At 36.6% G+C, this 19,105-nt stretch overlaps 1 protein-coding gene across 3 annotated transcripts in view; it reads left to right on the forward strand.

Moving 5' to 3' along the window:
* The window catches only part of CLINT1 (clathrin interactor 1), a 70,700-nt gene that overhangs the window by 21,443 nt on the left and 30,152 nt on the right, over nucleotides 1–19,105 (forward strand). For all 3 annotated transcript variants that reach the window (XM_027766969.1, XM_006165076.3, XM_006165077.3), the window contains exons 2-3: nucleotides 17,887–17,991; nucleotides 18,527–18,623. In XM_027766969.1, coding sequence (XP_027622770.1) covers nucleotides 17,887–17,991; nucleotides 18,527–18,623 — 202 coding nt within the window. The remainder of the gene's footprint in view (nucleotides 1–17,886; nucleotides 17,992–18,526; nucleotides 18,624–19,105) is intronic.

The following is a 19,105-nucleotide window of genomic DNA, read 5'->3' on the forward strand; positions in this document are numbered from 1 at the left end:
GCTCTTTGTCTCTAGCCTGGTAGGAGATAAAATAAAAGCAGAACAACTGCTTATAAGGCTGTTGGCAATAATCCAGGTGAAAAATGGTGCTGAACCTGGACTGTTAGTGCCAGTGTAGATAGGGAGAAGTGAACATATTTCACAAATACTTTGGGAATAAATAGAATCGGAAAGGCCTGGGGATAGATTGGATGCTGTATGGGAGGAAGGGAGAAAAGTAATCAATAGCAATGTTTAAACCATAACCCCAGATGGGGGGAAATGTATGAGGGAAGGTAGTGATGGATTTATGGTGGACCAATAGCCAACACTAGACATCAGAAAGATGAATTGTGTTATGATTTGGAGGATAGATGAAAAGACATATACCGGAAATGGAGAGACTGTTAAATGGCTTTGTAGGAGTTTCAGCTAAAGGTATAAGTGGTAGAATTTTCCTTTTGTAAAAAATATTTTTTCCCAAAGAATTACTTTATTTCACTTTATTTATTTTAATTTAACCAGAGAGGATGGGGGGGTGGTGAGAAAGCAAGCTACCAGGTCCAGGTCTCGAACTGCGGTCGGCCATGTGGGAGTCCAGCACCCTTAACCACCATGCCACCTGCTGACCCAACTGGTAGTATTTTCAATGCAGAATGAACAAGTTTGGGAAATTAATGGAGGTAAACACTGAAGGAAAAGGCTCCAAAGATGACTTCAAATATCCTTTCAACTGCACTGGCCCACTCAACTTTATTATATGCCCTGAGATTATTTTTCAGGATGAAAAATAGCAAAGCTGTATTCATATTGCTACTTTTCAAATAACACATAAAAAGCTAAATTTTAAAAAGAATTATTTTATTTAACTTTCTTTATTTGTTTTAATTTGGACAGTTAGGGACAGTGAGAGAAAGTGAGAAAGCAAGCCGCTAGATATGGGACTTGAATCATGGTCGACCATGTGCGAGTCCAGTACCTTTAACCACTATACTACCTGCTGGCCCCCAAAAGTTAATGTTTTATTGTTATAAAGCAGCTCTAAATTACAGTAATCATATTTTTCACTCTTCGAACTTAAGAAAACTAATTTCTTTTGAGTATCTCATGTCCATATTTGATTGGCCCTTGCGAAAGATGTTACCTCTTCATGAGGAGATCCAAAGCAGCAGCAGCTATGTGTATATAAGAGGCCATAGGGGGAAGCATCCATCCTTCCTGAGCTCCGAGCTCTGTCTTCTGTTCAGCTCTGCTTTATTAAGGCTCATAAAGTAACTAAGATACTATAGAAAGATGTTTGATATAGAGTAATTGAAGTTAGTAAGTTAAAACCTAAAGCTAAAAACTTAATTTCGAAGTCAGTGGAATAAAATTTTAAAAGTTAATAAAAAAGAAAGAAAGAAAATCCAGTTTAAGGCCAGTAGGTGGCAGAGGTACTGGATTCCACATGGCTGACTGCTCCATGCGAGTCCCTGAACTAGCAGCTTGAAAAAACCAGGCCGGGTACATGTGCGTGGGTGCCCTAAATTCCAAGACAAGAATGGAGAGAAGGGATTATGGTGTGGTCATCCCCTCATGGGGTGGCTTCTCACTTTTTCTCTGTTTGCCTCTTTCTGACAAGCTCCCAGGCCCTATGGAAAAAAAAAAAAAATCTAAAAAAAAACAAAAACAAAAAAATCCTAGTTTAAGGAAAGGTATACAAAAAGATGAAATTTGGGATCACTAGATGGCGTAACAGTTATGTCGCTGGACTCCCACATGGCTCACTGCAGTTTGAGTCCCATACCCAGTGGATGGAAAAGTCATGCTGGGGGTGTGCGTGTGTGTGTGCACCCAAGAGTCCAGGAGGAGAATGGAGGAAAAGGGACTGCGATTGAAGTGTGGCCACCCCCCTTCCCCAGGGCTATTTTTCAGTTTCCCTTTCATTGGCTCTGTCTCTCTTTTTCTGCCTTAGAGTATATGTGACTTAAGGCAAAAAAAAAAAAAAAAAAAACATGAAATTTTAAATAAACAAGGTAGGAAACTATAATCAACAATAAAAATTAAGAGTTTTCTAAAAATATGGTACTAATAGATGAGATTTTTTTCGTTTATTTTTGTTCATGATTCAGCACATTTATTTATGCATTGGGGGGAGGTGAGGGAGCAAAGCATCCCTGTCAGCATCTTATCCTGCTGCAGTCCCCTACCCCCTCCTCAGGATTTTGAGCATGCACACCCAGTGTGTTTTCAGGCTGACCCAGGGATTCAAACCTGTGAGTGAATATGTGGCTTCCAACACTACAGTTCAGTGTGCTACCAACTAGGTCACTGGTCTGGACCAGTTGAGATTTCAAGCAAGAAGACTACAGTTACTAAAAACAAAAATGGTGAAACGAAAAGTATAAATTATCTTTGAAACATTGAAGAAAAGAGCAAATGTCTCGAATAGCAAATATCAGAGTGGGTTTCTTGGGATATTTATAAGATCCGAGAAAGAGAATGTCTCAAAAGTTTTAGAAATATACTGTTTGTTCTCCAGGAGGCTCACAGTGTACCATTAGAATAGTAAGGTCTCAGAAAAGTGTTGCAGTAATACAGTGTGCTTGTGTTTAACATTTCCTACACCTCCTCATGGAATCCATTTCTCAAATAGCACTTGTTACATCTCCCGGAGTAATTTTCACAAAACATCATTTAGACTACTGTTTTAGAAGAAAATAAAAATCCTAAAAGTTACAGAGAAATATGATAAAAGAGAAAGAAAAATCCCAGCTAGATATCAAAAAATAGTTTGATTCGGGACTGACATTTTTAGGGAATGGTCATTTGTGAATCAGGAGTGTTCTGCACCTACCTGGGGGGCAAAGTAGCTTGACACCCTTACCTTTCTTTGTTTTAAAAAAGAATTATTTCATTTTAATTTTATTTATTTTTACTATGATTATTATTATTATTTTTAATTTGTACAGAGAATTAGAGAAAGGGAAAGCAAGCAAGCAAGCTGCCAGATCTGTGACTTGAACCTTTGATAGCCATGTGGAAGTCCAGTGCCTAACCACCATGCTATCTGCTGACCTTGACACCTTATCTTTTGACCCTCCTTTTCAGCTTTTATTTATTCAGGCAGGATACTGAGCCTGGGGAGTTGGGTGTGAACCTTAGCAGAATTAAATTGTCTCTGCCAGAGGACAGATCCCTGGCAAATGAAGAGACATTGTAATTTAAGCACTATTTTCTTTTTTAAAATGGGGTTATTGGGGCCAGCAGATGGTGTAGTGCTTAAGGCACTGGACTCCCAAGTGGTCAACCAGAATTTGAATTCTAGACCCAGCGACTTGAAACACACTGGGCATGTGCATGTGTGTGCCCAGAATCCTGAGAGGAGAATGGGGGAGAAGGGATTATGGCATGACCATCTCCCCTGGGGGGAGAAAACTTTCTCTCTTTCTGTCTCTCTGGCGAGTGCACAGTCCTATAGCAAAAATCTCTCTCTCTCAAAAAAAAAAGTTATTACTATTTTTTTAATGTGCCAGAGGGCATATGCACTCAGCAGAGAGAAAGAGAGGAAGAGCCAGAACCCTCCTTCAACCCCATTAGGGGTATGTTCTTCTTTGTCCCTTGCTCTTTTGGGAGTTTGGGGTACACACATTCACATGCACTAGGTGTTTCTCAAACCGGATGTGTGGGACTCGAATCACAAGGTCAACCATGATGGATCCAGTCTTCTGCTTTCACAAACTTACCAATAGCTAGCCCAATTCAAAAACTATATAAATAAATATTTTTAGTTTTAAGCAGATGTTCTCCCCTTACCCCAGTCCAGTTATTTTAGTCATTGCCACCCTAGTACTTCTGTTTTTGTTTTTGTCTAATCAGGCTTTGTCTACATGCCATATGTGTTTTTATATAGTTGATGGTATTCATACAGTTTTGTGTTGTGAGAGCTCTTTTTTTTTTTTTTTTTGGAGAGGTTTTTTGCTATAGGGCACATGTGCTCACCAGAAAGACAGAGACAAAAAGCAATAAATCAACCCCCAGGGCAGATGGCCACACTGCAATCCCTTCTCCTCCACTCTCCTCTCTGGATCTCGGGCACTCATGCACACACGCCCGGTGTGAGTTTAAGCCACCGAGTCCATGACTCAGACCTTGGTTAACTACATGGGAGTCCAGCAACATAGCCATTCCGCCAACTGCTGGTCCCATGAGAGCTCTTTTTTAGTAGCGGTGGAAGAAAAATGATTTTCTATTGGTAGTATTTGTCTTTTCTGTTGATACATTGTTCAAAGTACTATTATTGCTACATTTTGGAAACTATAATATTTCCCTTAAACACATTGTATTTATTCTTCAGATTTTTTTTTTTTTTGGAGAGTTTTTTTTTCTCTATAGGGCGTGTGCACTCGCCAGATAGAGAGAGACAGAGAGACAGAAAGTGAGAAATCACCCCCTAGGGGGGATAGTCACGCCGCAATCCCTTCTCCTCCATTCTCCCCTCGGGATCTCGGGCACACACGCACACGCGCCCGGCGTGAGTTTTAAGCCACCAGGTCTGGGACGCGAACCGCAGTCGACTACGTGGGAGTCCAGCGACATAGCCATTATGCTAACTGCTGGTTCCCTTATTCTTCAGATTTTGCCAGCCAAGTAGCATCCCTTCTCCCAGTCTGATTGTGGCCAGAGTGTTTCTCTGGAAAATAGTAACTCCTTAGCATTTTGGGACTAGTTTCTGTGGAGTCAGCTTTTCCATACCTTGTCAAATCCTGCCCAGGTCATAACAGCAGCAGCTCCAGGCCTTTCATCTAAATCATCCAGACCCAGTGAATATCACACATTCCCTAGCATGATGCTTTGAGCTCTTGCAGAGGGAACATGGTACAGAAACATACAACATGGCCCTTCGGAAAGCCACGTTAGGCCAGGCTCCTCATGAAGTAAATTATATGGATTTTATTTCTGTGCTTGGAAAGCCCAGAATTCTTCTGCTTTTGACCTTCTTAAATTGTAAATATAAACTTCATCACATAAGTGATATGTGATTCCAGTAGTTGATATGAATGAGTTAGTGTAGGCAATCAAAAAACTTAGAAAATTGTTATTTTTTAGTTTACTATAGGGAGTGTGTGCTCACTAGAGAAAGAACGAGAGGGAAGGTGAGCAGTTCCTTCCCCCCGGGGGGATGACCACGCTGCAGTCCCTCCTTCAGTCTCCTCTCAGCATTTTGGGCATGCACACACTCGTGCCCAGTGTTAGAAACTTAATTTAATCAGATAATGTCAGGTTATTACTAAAGGAGAAATTGCTATTTAATGTAGAATAAAATCCTAGCTCACTGTTGGTGGTGCACAGATTTTTATGGAGAGTCAGTTTCAAAATACAGACTTTGTTAATGGTAAGATAATAGTTGTTCTTTGGTGAGGATTGTATTGTATGTAATGGATTCTTGTCTTTTCTTTAGTCATTTTTCCGCTTCTTGGTTCTTCTTAAGTAGTAGAGTTGTTTCTGTCTTCCTATATAGGTTTCCCTAAAATCTCCATTTCAGTGCCTACACTGGCTCACATGGGTGGCCAGTTACAATGACTGAAGTTCTGCAACAATGAATGAGATATGGATAAATAGTAATTATATCACTCTACTCATAAGGGTCCATATTTAGGTTGAATATCTTTAAAAATAATAAATAATAGAAAAATTATGTGCGGAACATTTTACACATGCCTTTTCATTTAACCTCCATAATAATAATACATCAAGACTTTTTATATGAGGAAACTGAGCACAGGGTTGATTTACCCAGGCATCCATTTAGGTCCTAATCAACAATTACTTATTTAATTTTCTTTTACTGTCTTTAAATTTGACTGAGAGAGAGGAAAAAAAAAAAAAAGAAAGAAAAGGGGAGTGAGAAAGCAAGCCTCCAGGTTTAGGGCTCTAACTGCAGTTGGCCATGTGGGAATCCAGTGCCTCAACCACCACGCCACCTGCCGGCCCATGAAGGCCCATTTTAATGTCTGAATATGGGCCATTATTTAGATGGGTTATTTTACTCGGTATTGCTAACCACCGAAGTTGTAAGGAAAGGGATATAGTTTATAGTTTCTTCCTCCCATAGGTCATAATTTAGTTGTGGACATCAGGATGTTTTCCTTGGCTTATCTCATTCATATAGTTTTCCTTGCACATCTGTTACATAAATTATTAAGCGATTTTCTGAAAAGTTGCCAATTTAAGTCATGCTTAATAGCAGTCAAAGGTGTACCTTTTGGAAAAAATAATTAAATGATAGACTTTAAGAGGCATAAATCCTACTATCAGATTATTTTTTTTGTTTTTGGATAAATTCATGCGTTTTTTTTAAGCATTAAAATAATTATATGTGGTTTCTAGTGTGTCTCAGAAGACTATGTTGGACTGTAAACATTTAATATTCTTTAATTTAAAATGAGTTATTTTAGTCCCTGCTTCAATAAGTTTGTATCTTTTCCATGATCATTGTATAGATACTTTTTAGTCTGGTTCATTGCTGTTTGGAACTAAATTTGGAGTGTTTACTTCTTTGATGATTATTCATTTAGTGTAATCCTTTCTGACTTCAAATTCTACAATAACCATAAAATAATTTTCCATGAGATTCTTTTGGAAATTTTTTTTTTTTTTTAAGATTTACTACTACTGCTAATTATATTTTAGGACAATTTACAGTTAAATGATGAAAGTATCAGTTATTAGGAATCTCAGCAACTAGATGTGAGTCTGATTAGTTTTGCCTCATCTAAAGCGATATTGAATCAGTACTGGAAAATTTTCTTGAACATTAAACACTGCTATAAGCAAGGAATCAGGTGTTTCTCCAATGTACAGTTTGAAATTGTAGTGGTTTGGAATGCTGACTCTTAAACCTGTCATTTTTAGATAAGGACTTTTGTTAAACTGATCATCTGTATTGAGTATTTTGGAGATGAGAAGAGAAGGTATACTATACATTAGTTAATAACTGCTACTAGTAAAAATTCTCAGATTAAATTTCTTTTACATTTCTTACTGTGTGATTGTTCTTCTTGAATTGCAGTAGGTTCTTAAGGTTTTTGTGTTCACAGTTTGATGTATTGAAACAGATATGGAAGTTCGTATAATAGTAATTTGTAATTTCGTTGTAATCCGAATCTGACCTGCATGCGTGGGAACAAGTGCCTTACCAAGGCCAGTCACTCACATCCATGCACAGCTCAGCTTTGTCTCCAGCTCTGAGACGGTGATAATACTTTACTTCTTCATGAAAAAAAAAAAAAAAAAAAGACTCAAAGCCATCCTCTAGTGCTAGTAGGAATGTGGTATAGTCTAAGAAAATGTCAGTTTTGACCAGCAAATAAATGCTTTATATGTGTTTAGAAGCACATCAGGTTTGGCAGTAGATTGATGATGCAATCAAATCTATACAGAATTGGTAAATTTATGAAAAATATTCTATTATGTGGAAGTCCCTTACTTGAGAAATAAAATTTTGGTGATTCTAAATATTGGTTATATTGTGGTGAGGAAATATATTTACAGGATACATTAACTTTTGATTGTAGACTTCTGACAATCTCCCAGAATCAAATATTTTACTTTTCACCATTTGAAACCACTCAAAGTCTCCAGCTTATCTTTCAGGAACCTTAAGGGTAGGGCCAGCAGGTGGTATGGTCGTTAAGGCATTGGATTCCCACATGGCCAACCACTGTTTGAGCCCTGGACCTGACTGCTCTAAAAATCACAACAGGTGCATGCCTCTGTATGCTTGCCCGTGATCCCAGGAGGAGAATGGAGAAGGGATCCCCCTGGGAGATGATTTCTCACTTTCCCTTTCTTGGTCTGTCTCCAGCAAGTACACGTGTTCTATAGCAAAAACCTTAAAGAAAAAAAAAGTTAGGAGTTCTGAGAGGATTTTTTTCCCCCTCTATTTACAAAGTATTGTTTAGGATTTAATTTGTTTCCCCATTCTCCCTTACATTCTTTCCAAAAATGAAAAATAGTTCTATAGAAAACAGTTTTATGGGGGCAGCTGGTGGCATGGTAGTTGATGTGGTTGGATCTCATATGGCTGACTGTGTGGTTTGCATCTTGATCTGATGGCCCCAAAAAAACGTATCAAGCACACGGATGTGCACGCGTGCCCCAAAAAATATCCCAGGGGGAAGGAGAAATGGAAGAGATGGGATTGTGCTGTGCACCATCTTCTGTGGGAGGGAGAGGGCACCTTCACACTTTCTCTCTGATGGGGTACATATGCCCTTTGGCAAGAATTTTTTTTTTAAGTGAAAATAGTTATGGAATTTATCTTTCTACTTTATAAGTAATACAAATACATTCTAAAACTTGTAGTTAACATTAAAAGAATATTGAGCCATACCAGTCAGCTATACTCAATAGTAGCAAGATATCAAGAATAATTAAAACTCTGTAGTTTCGTTCTCTGCCCTCACAGTAATAATGCTGGACACAACTGTTAAATGAAATTGAAGGCCAACGTTGGTCAGGATTATAGTGAGAATAGCTTTTACTTTCATCCTTAATTTTTTTACAACTTAAAGTAGAATTTTAAAAGTAGTTATGCCAGTTACAGATATTTTTCTGTGGTCTTACATCAGGTGGAGTGGAAACAGTTGCTAGTGGTATTTTTGAACATTGATACATTTTCTATAGTTTGAATGTTAGGCAACTGGAGCTTGGATTTAGTCTTGGATTTTGTCTATACTATGTTTTAATTCTTTTTTTTTTTTTTTTTTTTGGTAGAGGTTTTTGCTCTAGGGCACGTGCGCTTGCCAGAAAGACAGAGAGAGAGATAGAAAGTGAGAAATCATCCCCCAGGGGGGATGGCCACACCGTAATCCTTTCTCCTCCATTCTCCTCTTGGGATCTTGGGCATGCACACGCATGCGCCAGCGTGAATTTAAGCCACTGGGTCTGGAGCTCGAACTGTGGTCAACTACATGGGAGTTCAGCGACATAGCCATTATGCTAACTGCTGGTCCCTGTACTATGTTTTTAAAATGTTTTAAGTGCCCAGTTACAGTAACTAACTTTGAGTATCCAGGAATTATTTTAAAAGTAGATGATTTTAAAAGGATTGAGATGCTCCTCTTCCCACAAAGCCTAGTAGTAAGCTGCTCTTTTATTTATTTGATCTTAATTTCTTTTTGACTGAGAAGCTAAAGGATAAAGTATAATATTTCAGTGCCAATTCTTGATGACTATTTTAAAAAGCAGGAAGTTTCATGTTTCAGCATGTAGAATTTTAGTGTTCCCTCTTGAAACGAAAGAAGAAATCAGAAGGTGCATATCCAACACAGTCCTCTGTCAATAGTAGAATTCCTAAGTAATGTGCAATGCGCATCCCACACACATATGATGATAGTGAAATAGAGCACGTGTGTTATAAGTAAGCAGGTTACTCTTTTCTGAACTGTTGTTGATGTGGAAGAATGGACACGGGCACATCAGATAGGAGATGTCTCTGACTGCAGTTGTTCTCTATGCAGACTGGTATTTTCTTCACCTTGCTTTTAAGAGGATATGTGTAAGGAGGGAGAACATTAATTTCTTCCCTTTCAACTAGATGGGTTTTATTGTTATTTACTAAAACCAAAGAAAAATGTAGATTTCACAAATGAGAATGTGTATATATATACACACACATACACACTAAACAGTCAGTTCCTTTTTTTTTTTTTTTAATTTTTGCCATACGTGGGTTTGCTGGAGAGAGACAGAGAAAGTGAGTCTTTATGTAGGTCAGATTATATTGATAATTCTCTGATTTTAGGGCATTGTGATGTAATATATAATAGGAAATGGACTTTGAAATGAAAAAAGCCAAGTTTTAATATCTACTGTCGGGATTTTGACTGACTTTATCTTTCCTTTCCTCGCTCATTTTTTCTTTTCCCTTTCTTCCTTCCTTCCTTTCTTTGTTTCTTTCTTTTTTCCCCCCGCTGTGGAGAAGATACCAGGGTTAGGGGTTAGGGCTGTTGTATTTGTTTCTTCTGTACTTTCCAATACTTATTTACTAGTTTTCATATGGTATGGAGGAAGTACTGTGGTTTACTCCTTGTTTTAGCACAGTCATTATTTTGTAACTTAGATCCTAGACAATCAAATGTTATTTTTTTTTTACTGTAGCAAAATGAACTGCTCTACGGAACCACATTGTCATTTTGTATTGACACTTTTCATTGCTTTGTGTTTCATTTTCAGATGAAGACCTTTTTTTTGATAGTTGGTAAATATTCAACCAAGTAAACTAATCAGTTTTTCCATCTCCCCATGTCATTTTTATGCCTCCAATTTTCTGGTAATAACAAAAATTGTATATTTCTTGAATTTAGGAGTAGCAGGTTGATCATGATAATCTGATACTGTTCACAGGAATGTAATGAGATATAACATGATTTTTTAAAAATATGTGAGTATTGAAGGTTCAGCTTGCAAGTAAGACTAATGTGAGATCATCCCTTGATAAAAACTGTCTGTCACAGGTTTGTTATCGAGCTTTTAGCATTGTTCTGAAAACTGTTTCCTTAAATGTTTGGCTAGAAACATTAAAAATAAACAAACCAAACACACACATTTCCTGGCAACTGACTTGTTACCTGAGGAAACTTTCTTTATTGGTTATTTTATGGGTGTTTTATGGTTAAATTTTTTTTTGAAAGATTAGTAAGCATGATTGTTCTACAAAGCATCGTTGTAGAAGTATCTTCTGAAATTTTTGTGGTATTCAGGTTAAGAGGTGACTTTTAAATATAGAACTCATAGTTTCATTTTATTTCATTTTTTAAGGGTTTGACATCAGGTGTGTGAGCTTGCTGGAGAGACAGAGATAGACAGTGAGAGGAAAAGTGAGAAATCACCCCCAGGGGGATGTTCATGTGCAATCCCTTATCCATTCTCTGGGGATTTAGGGTATGCATGCACACATACCCAGAGTGAGTTTCAAGCCACTGCATCCAGGACTCAACTGTGGTCTGCCATGTCAGAGTACAGCTGTCTTAACTACCATGCCACTTGCTGGCCCCCTAATAGTTTTTTAAAAATCATGTTAGTTCCTGGGGCCAGAAACTGGCATGGTGATTAAGGTATTGGATCCCACATGACCAACTATGGTTCGAGTCCCAGACCTTAAAGTTTACTTTCTTCTCTTCCTCTCCTTCCCTCTCTCTCTGGTCAAATTGAAGAAGAAGAAAATAAAATAATTCTTTTTTAAAAAATCATATTAGTTCCCAAATTAGGCACTTAAAATGATCCCTTTGGTTTTACACACATAGTACTTGGTATAGGTATTTTGGTATACTGTGTATACATATAGTTTAGGTGCTAGTTTATTATACTTGTTCACCCGATAAAACCAGGTATTGGAAGTACAAATAGTCGTGTGGTTTCTTCTCATGCTTACTTGCTTGTAAGTAGTTAAATGTAGCTGATGATTATGTGATACTTGATTTGTATATTTAATAGTATAATGCTTATGGAGAAAAATTTGGACATTACAGAAAAATAGAAAGAAAAAGCACCATTACTATTATTTTAATTTTTATTTACATTTAATCACTGTACATCTTTACACCATGCAAAATGTTTTTTCCAAGCATGAATGCCGTGTATATTAGTCTAGTCAAAGGCATTACCATATGTTATCAAACAGATAACTTTTCATATTTTTGGTCTAGTGAATGTTTTTTCCTGCCAATTTCCTCCCTATCTACCCCCACCTCACATCCCCTTCTATACTGTCTCTAGTATGTACAGTTGCTGTCCCTGCTTTTATATGTTCCAATCTTATAGTATCTGCCATACAGTGCTCACATTCAGTATATATTAAGCAGGGACATACAATGCCTCTTTTTCATAGTCTAACTTGGTTCCCTTAGTATTAAACATTCCATATTTGTCCACTTTGTATCACATGTCAGGATCTCATTGGTTTTTTTTTTGTTTGTTTGTTTTTTGTTTTATGGCTGAGTAGTAGTAGTAGTCCATAGTGTATATGTGCCACATTTTTTTGATTCACTCATCTGTTCTTAGACATTTGTGTTGATTCCCTATCTTAGTAATTGTGAATGATGCTGCAGTAAACATGGATGTGCAAGTGTCTTTCCAAATATGTGTTTTCCTTTCCTTTGGGTACATACTGGAGTGGACCTGCTGGGTCGTATGAGAAACACTATGATTTAAAACTGTCACTTGGGGGACCAGCAGTTGGTGTAATGGCTATGTTGCTGGACTCCCCTGTAGTTGACTGCGGTTCGAGTCCCAGACCCAGTGGCTTAAACTCACGCTGGGCACGTGTGTATGCATGCCCAATATCATGAGAGGAGAATGGATTGTGGCACAGCCATCCTCCCTGGGGGTGGAGGGGTGATTTCTTGCTTTCTGTCTCAGTCTCTGTCTTTTTGGGGATCGCATGTGCCCTATAGCGAAAACCTCTCAAAGAAAACAAAAAACAAAAAACTCACTTAGGTCTGAGTTGTGTCTCTGTCTCTTTCTGGGATATGTCCATGCATGTGACAAAATACATTTAAAGTCTCAAAAGAAAATATTTCTTGACCTCAGGGTGACTTAAGTCTTCATAACAAACTGAAAATAAAAAGAAAATGCATAAGCATATGGAAACTATAGATCCATATTAAAAGTGAAATATGGCACAGGTGGAAGAATGCCACTGCAGATACTGCAACTATGTGGGAAGGCCCTGGGTTTGGGTCTCTGGGTTGACCTGAACATTCCAGAGTGCCTGTGGGTGTGCTGGCTTTTGGGAAAGGGTAGGGATGGATCACAGCATGACAAGACCCTCTTGCTCACATTTCTTCACATGAAATAAAGAAACTTAAAAAGAAAAAAATTTGAAAGAGAAATACTTTTTATATCAGCCTGTTGCTGTTTCCTCATTCCTTTGTTAAGGTGCAGTTTATATCTACACTTTACCTTTTTTTTTCATGTATAGTTTGGGTTTTAGCATAGTATATTCTCAAATTTATAAAAGTAAAAAATACCAGCAATACATACCGTTCAGGTTTTTTTCTCATAAATCATTCAACTGATGATTTCTAATGCAGATTGGAAGAAGTATTGACTATTAAAAGTAAAAGCCCCTTGGGACCAGCACCAGCAGTTGGCACAATGACTATGTTGTTGGACTCCCATGTAGTCGACCACAGTTCAAGTCCCAGACCCGGTGGCGTAAATTCACAACGGGCGCGTGTGCGTGCGTGCCCAAGATCTCATGAGGAGAATGGAGGAGAAGGGATTGCGGCGTGGCCATCCCCCCGCTTTCTGTCCCTCTATCTCTGTCTTTCTGACAAGCGCACGCACCCTATAGCAAAAAAACCTCTCCAAAAATAGAGTAAAAGCCCCACTTTAGCTTTTACTTTCTGCCTCACAAATCTGGACCCAGACTTACCAAGTAAAGTAATTTGGTATCTTTGAGTAGTTAAAGAAGCAGAAAATGGGGAATAAAGACGAGGGCCAAAATGAACACCAATAATTTACAAACTATGTAATCAAACCCTTGACTAATTGAATGTTTGCTTTGCTCACACAGCTGGAGAAGCAGGTGGAAGTACTTGAGAATGGTAACTTTTCGCATTTGATATTACAGATCCAGCCAGTGTGTGGTGCTGGGTTGTGCAGTTAATTCCTCTCATTGGGAAGTCTCTAGGCCTGTTCTGTCTATTGCTGCGGGGTTGTGAGGAGCAAATGTGAAAGTGGGCAAAAGTGGAAGCAGTGGCCAGTTTCATAAATATAAATAATGATTATGTGATGATAACTCTCTACTCTTTCCTTGCCCCTTGACCTTTCCCTTATGACATAACGTTATAGTCCCTTAAATTTTGGAATAACTACCAGTTATAATGCTCACCTACCCAGTAGCAGTTACTGTTACATTAAAATAGTATGATCTTATTTAATCCTTATTTATCTCTATAAGGCTTGAGAAATCTCATCTCTTGATCACTCATTTTCAAGACTACTGTTTTATATTAAGCAAAGGAAAAGTTAGCATTGAATAAGTCTAGAACCATGTGGGGAGGGCTCATTTTGTGCTTTCTGGTGACTATTAGACATTCTTCAAAATTATAATTTTTTAATGTTAGTGAAGAAATGTCAAAAATCTTCAAAAATACAGCAGAATTTCTTAAACTTATTCTCCTCTCCTCTGCTCTGCTATTATATTTTCATTTCGGTGTATGTTTGAAGAAATTAAATACATGTAAAGAACCTGGAGATAGAAGGTAGTTATTGGTGGTTATCAACAGAAACATTAAATATCAGTAGAAAATTTTGTGAGTCATATTCTTTCTTGATATCACTGTCAGGCTGGTTTAAAATAGTATGCAGAAGAAATTTTCAGTGTTAACATTCTTGGTTGCTTTCCTAAGTGTTGTAATGATAGGTATGTGAAAGGAAGTGAAATAGAAAAGTTTGTATCTAATGCCTTCCAGCCTTTAATAAAAGGCCATAGTAATGGTTCCTACTTTTCTTTGAAAACTAAGTTATAAGCAAGAATTTTTATAATATTCAAGCAGGAATTTCAGTTAGGATTATGAAAGCCCAAAAGTTACTTGCTTGACTATAGTATTAACCCAAGTGAATGAGTCTTACGGGTGTTTTTCTGTAATTTTGTTTGCAGAATGAATTCTATCCAGACCTTTGTCTGGAATTTGGACTGTTTTAAAAAACTGATGCGAGAGCCCCCTCTAGCGTCTGAAATATCCATTCCTAAGACATTTGTGTGAATCATAGGAAGTTTTAAGAATTAAACTAGCTGTTTTTGGTTTCAAATCTTACTCAAAAGTTTTTTTTGAGGGGGGGCGATTGTTTTCCTTTTTCAAAAAAAGTTACTGAATTATGAGTAGGACATGGATTGAGAATGATGGAAAACATGAGAAAAAAAAGACTCAAAATGCCATTTCTACCTTTTAAAAAAATAGTTATTTTTAAGTGACCTGGAATAAGGCCAATACTATACAGTATTATTTTATTTTGTTTTGTTTTAATTTACATTCGTTTCTGAATTAAGTGAAGCTTAAAAACACTTTGTTTTGAGTTTATTTATGCCATCAGATCTCATCTTGAGAGTTATTTCTAGTTTCTGAAGGCAGTAGTTTCATTGGAAAGTAGCTTTAATATAGAATCTCTTTTTAGCAGTCTCTTATTTTTTGTTAGTGCAGTTGGCATATTCTTTTGTGGTTTTTCTTCATATTGTGAGTATGTCTAACGAGTCCTATTGTTTTACAACCAAGGGAATAAGGAGTTTCTTAAATTATTGGCTCTCAGCCATTTCTCCCTCTAAATACACAGCACTCAAACACACAGGCGTTCAGCTAAGAATCTTGTGAAGGGTTACGGAAACAGGACCTTTCTCATTTGACCCATGGGCCTTTATAGCTTGAACAAGGAAAGTAGTGTTCTAAAAGCTACAGTATTTATGAAGGCTCTGGTAAAAATATTTCATGTACAGGGACTAGAGATTAACTCCTTTCATGTCGTTCTCCAACAAATTAAACAATGCAGAGAGATTTCAAGTACATTCTTAGTAATGAAATGCTTGGGTGAATTATAATCCTAATTGCTATTGTTCATTTTCACAGCTGCATTTTGACACTTTTAACTGCCAAAGCCACACATTCTTCAACCACAGGATAAACAAAAGCATTTTGAAATCTATCATTTTGTGGCATCTGAAATTACAGATCTGTTATTGGCTGCCTTGGTTTCATTTTGGCTCCATTGCTGATAAAATTAGGGACAGGGATTACTTTTCTACAGTTATATATATAAAGTTGTCAATAGAATCCTTGCTGAAATTTTTATAAAAATTCATCCATTAATAGTCATAAATTTTGAAGAGGGACAGTGGATAATATGAATCTATTCTAGTTCCAGGAAAATAATTTGTATTTTATCAAAGTTGTTGCTGTTTTAGGAGGCAGCTTTTCTTTTCTTTTTTATTCAAAAAATTATTTAGTTTCATTTTTTAATATTATTTTTAGATTTGGTATAGGCATGTGTGCTTACCAGAGAGAGAGAGAAAGGGAAACTGAGGAAGCAAGCCCCCAGGTCCTGCACTTGCGTGATATGAACTGTGGTTGATTGTGGGGAGTCCAGCACCTTAACCACCACACCACCTGCCGGCCCCAGGAGGCAACTTTAAGATTTAAAGGAAAGTGATAGGATTTCATGTTTTTCCTTAGTACAACAGTATTATAAATATAAACGTAGAGGCCAGCTTTATTCAGTGATTTGTGAAGTCACCTTTACATGTGTAACAGCTCCATTAAAATTTGACCCAAAGCTGTTCTGTTCATCTTTTCTTAAAAAGTAAAGAAATGGAAGTATTTACAATATATGTGAAATTTCTATTTCTTAAGAGATTTGGGTGCTAATTTCAGCCATTTCTTCCTTATTTAAAAAGTGGATCTTATTGGTTACTTTAAAAAACCATGTAGGGAACCAGTAGTTAGCGTAATGGCTATGTCGCTGGACTCCCACATAGTCGACCGCGGTTCACGTCCCGGACCCGGTGGCTTAAAACTCACGCCGGGCGCGTGTGTGTGCGTGCCCAAGATCCCGAGAGGAGAATGGAGGAGAAGGGATTGCGGCGTGACCATCCCCTCTGGGGGGTGATTTCTCACTTTCTGTCTCTATGTCTCTCTCTGTCTGTCTGGCAAGCGCACATGCCCTATAGCGAAAATCTCTCCAAAAAAAAAAAAAAAACCATGTAGCAAAGTGGGGTGGGTATAGGTGGGTGTAGATATTGATCCTAATATCAGTATTTTACTGTTTTTAAGACTCAGTTTTAAGTAGAAGATTTGAATTACCATATTCATAGGCATCTGTTGAAACAATTGCTCAATAATAATTGGAGTTTTAGATGTCGGTTGAATACTTTAGTATGTCACATTTTTGCAGTGTTTCTTTATTCCTTCTCAGAATGCTTTTGATTTCCTAAATTCATATAAATATGAGAACAACCAGCGTTTTGTCATTTCATGTCTAATTTTAAAGTAATCTTTTCAAAGCTAATTTGAAAATTGTCCCAATAGTTGGTTATTATATTTACTACTACTAGTAGTGGCTAATATTTATTGAGCACTTCCAATAATCACCCACTGTGCTAAGTAGCATTTAATGTTTGTGGAAATTGAGATTAAGATATTAATAATTAAAATAATTTTGCCAAAGCCCACAAGGTAAGAGTCTGATTTTTCTTATTTCTAGATCCCACATTCTTGACTATTGTCAAAGTCTTGAGGGAATGTTAAATACATTATTGTATACTCTTCTGTTTGGCTGTTATGTAGCCAGTAAAAGTTAGAGTTAAGTGACTATAAGGAAATAGCAAATGTATAATACAGTACGTGGAAAAAGACCAACGGATTACAATAAATAGATCATAGAGGTTCTAAACATCTGTAGAATATTATCTTTGATTTATCGTCCTTTGTCCTCATGATGTAGGTAATGCTTAGCAGTTCGATAATTTTTACTTAATTTACAACATTTCTGTGAGTAGGAAACAAACCCACATTTAAACCAGATCTGATCAGGAAACTGACAACTTAGTTTTATAATAGACTCTAGCATGTTCAGTTTCCTTTTTAATTTGACCCAAAGCCATTTTTTACTGGACTTATGCCAGCTCTAATATAATCTCTCATCTGTATTCTTGAAGGCTAATGGAATAGTAAAATCTTCTTAAAGATAACTGAAATGTGTTATATGGTGTCCTTGGGGTAACTTGTGCACAAAAGATGTTTTCTTTCCCACCCAGTAGAGGTAGCTCATTAGGACACCCAGTAGTGTCATTATTAAGTTTTCATGTGTTTCTCAGTTTTGATGCTAATCTTTGTGCCTATGTGCGTACATTTTTTTTTTCCTCTGCAGCACCAATGTGGTTATGAATTATTCAGAGATCGAATCTAAGGTTCGAGAAGCAACGAATGATGATCCTTGGGGACCTTCTGGGCAACTCATGGGAGAGATTGCCAAGTAAGTGATAATTTGACTCAGCAGTGCAGAAAGAATCAAAGTATCTTTACACAGAAATGTGAAAGTTGCTTTCAGTTTTAAAGTATTTAGTTGCCAAATAAAAATTTTACATAGTCATTCAGATAATATTGTAAGAATTTTATACAGAATCCATTCCCCTTAAAAAATGGGCTCAAAAGTACAAAATTTTTTAAAATTGTCTTAAGTTCAGTATTAATGTGTAAAATTTTGATGAATGCATGTGAAATAACTTGAACTAAAGTTATAAGAATGTTTTTATTATGAATATCTGGGCCACTTCACCAGTGACTGAGCTCACAAAGTATGATCTTAATTAGCAGGGCTTACAGAGGTTCTAAGTAGTATATAAAATAGAGGAAAACTATTTTCAAGGAAGTGTATTATCTACCTTTTTAAAATTAAGATTATTAATTTTTTTTTTAATCGGGGAAACAGTAACTTAAAACAAGTCTGCCATCTACTGTCAAAATTAAATATTACAAAATCTTAAGAAAAATTACTTTTTTTTTTTCAGGGCTACATTTATGTACGAACAATTTCCAGAACTTATGAATATGCTTTGGTCACGAATGTTAAAAGACAACAAAAAGAACTGGAGAAGAGTTTATAAGGTATGGGCATAAGTCTCTTAATCACTTGACGTGTTGAAATAAATTCTTGAAATTTAAGGTGCATTTACATAAGCAATAAAGTACATTTAATCTCAGAGTATTTTGAAACATACATGAAGTAGATTTCTTACTTGTATTCTGTTTTCTAGTCATTATAAACAATGTTTTTAATGTAGAATGTTCAAAATTAATACTTTAAATGTGTATTTTTATTTTATTGGTCAAATTTTTTCTATTTAAAAATTGGTTTGTGCATATTAAAAGTAATGAATCTATGAGAGTATGCTTGTATAATATATGAGCAGTTAAAATGAAAATCACAATCTATTATGATTTATATCTCTACCAAAAAAATGTTGCCTATAATTATAATAGTATTATTACAATATTCTACACCCCAAATTAGGTTAGCTTAAAATATAGAGATTCTAAGACGTACTAGGCTTACATTCTGACATTTTAAATATGTGAATATCTACTCA

This window comes from Tupaia chinensis, unplaced genomic scaffold, assembly GCF_000334495.1.
Source record: "Tupaia chinensis unplaced genomic scaffold, TupChi_1.0 Scaffold143796_1, whole genome shotgun sequence".
NCBI classification, from domain to species: Eukaryota; Metazoa; Chordata; class Mammalia; order Scandentia; family Tupaiidae; genus Tupaia; species Tupaia belangeri.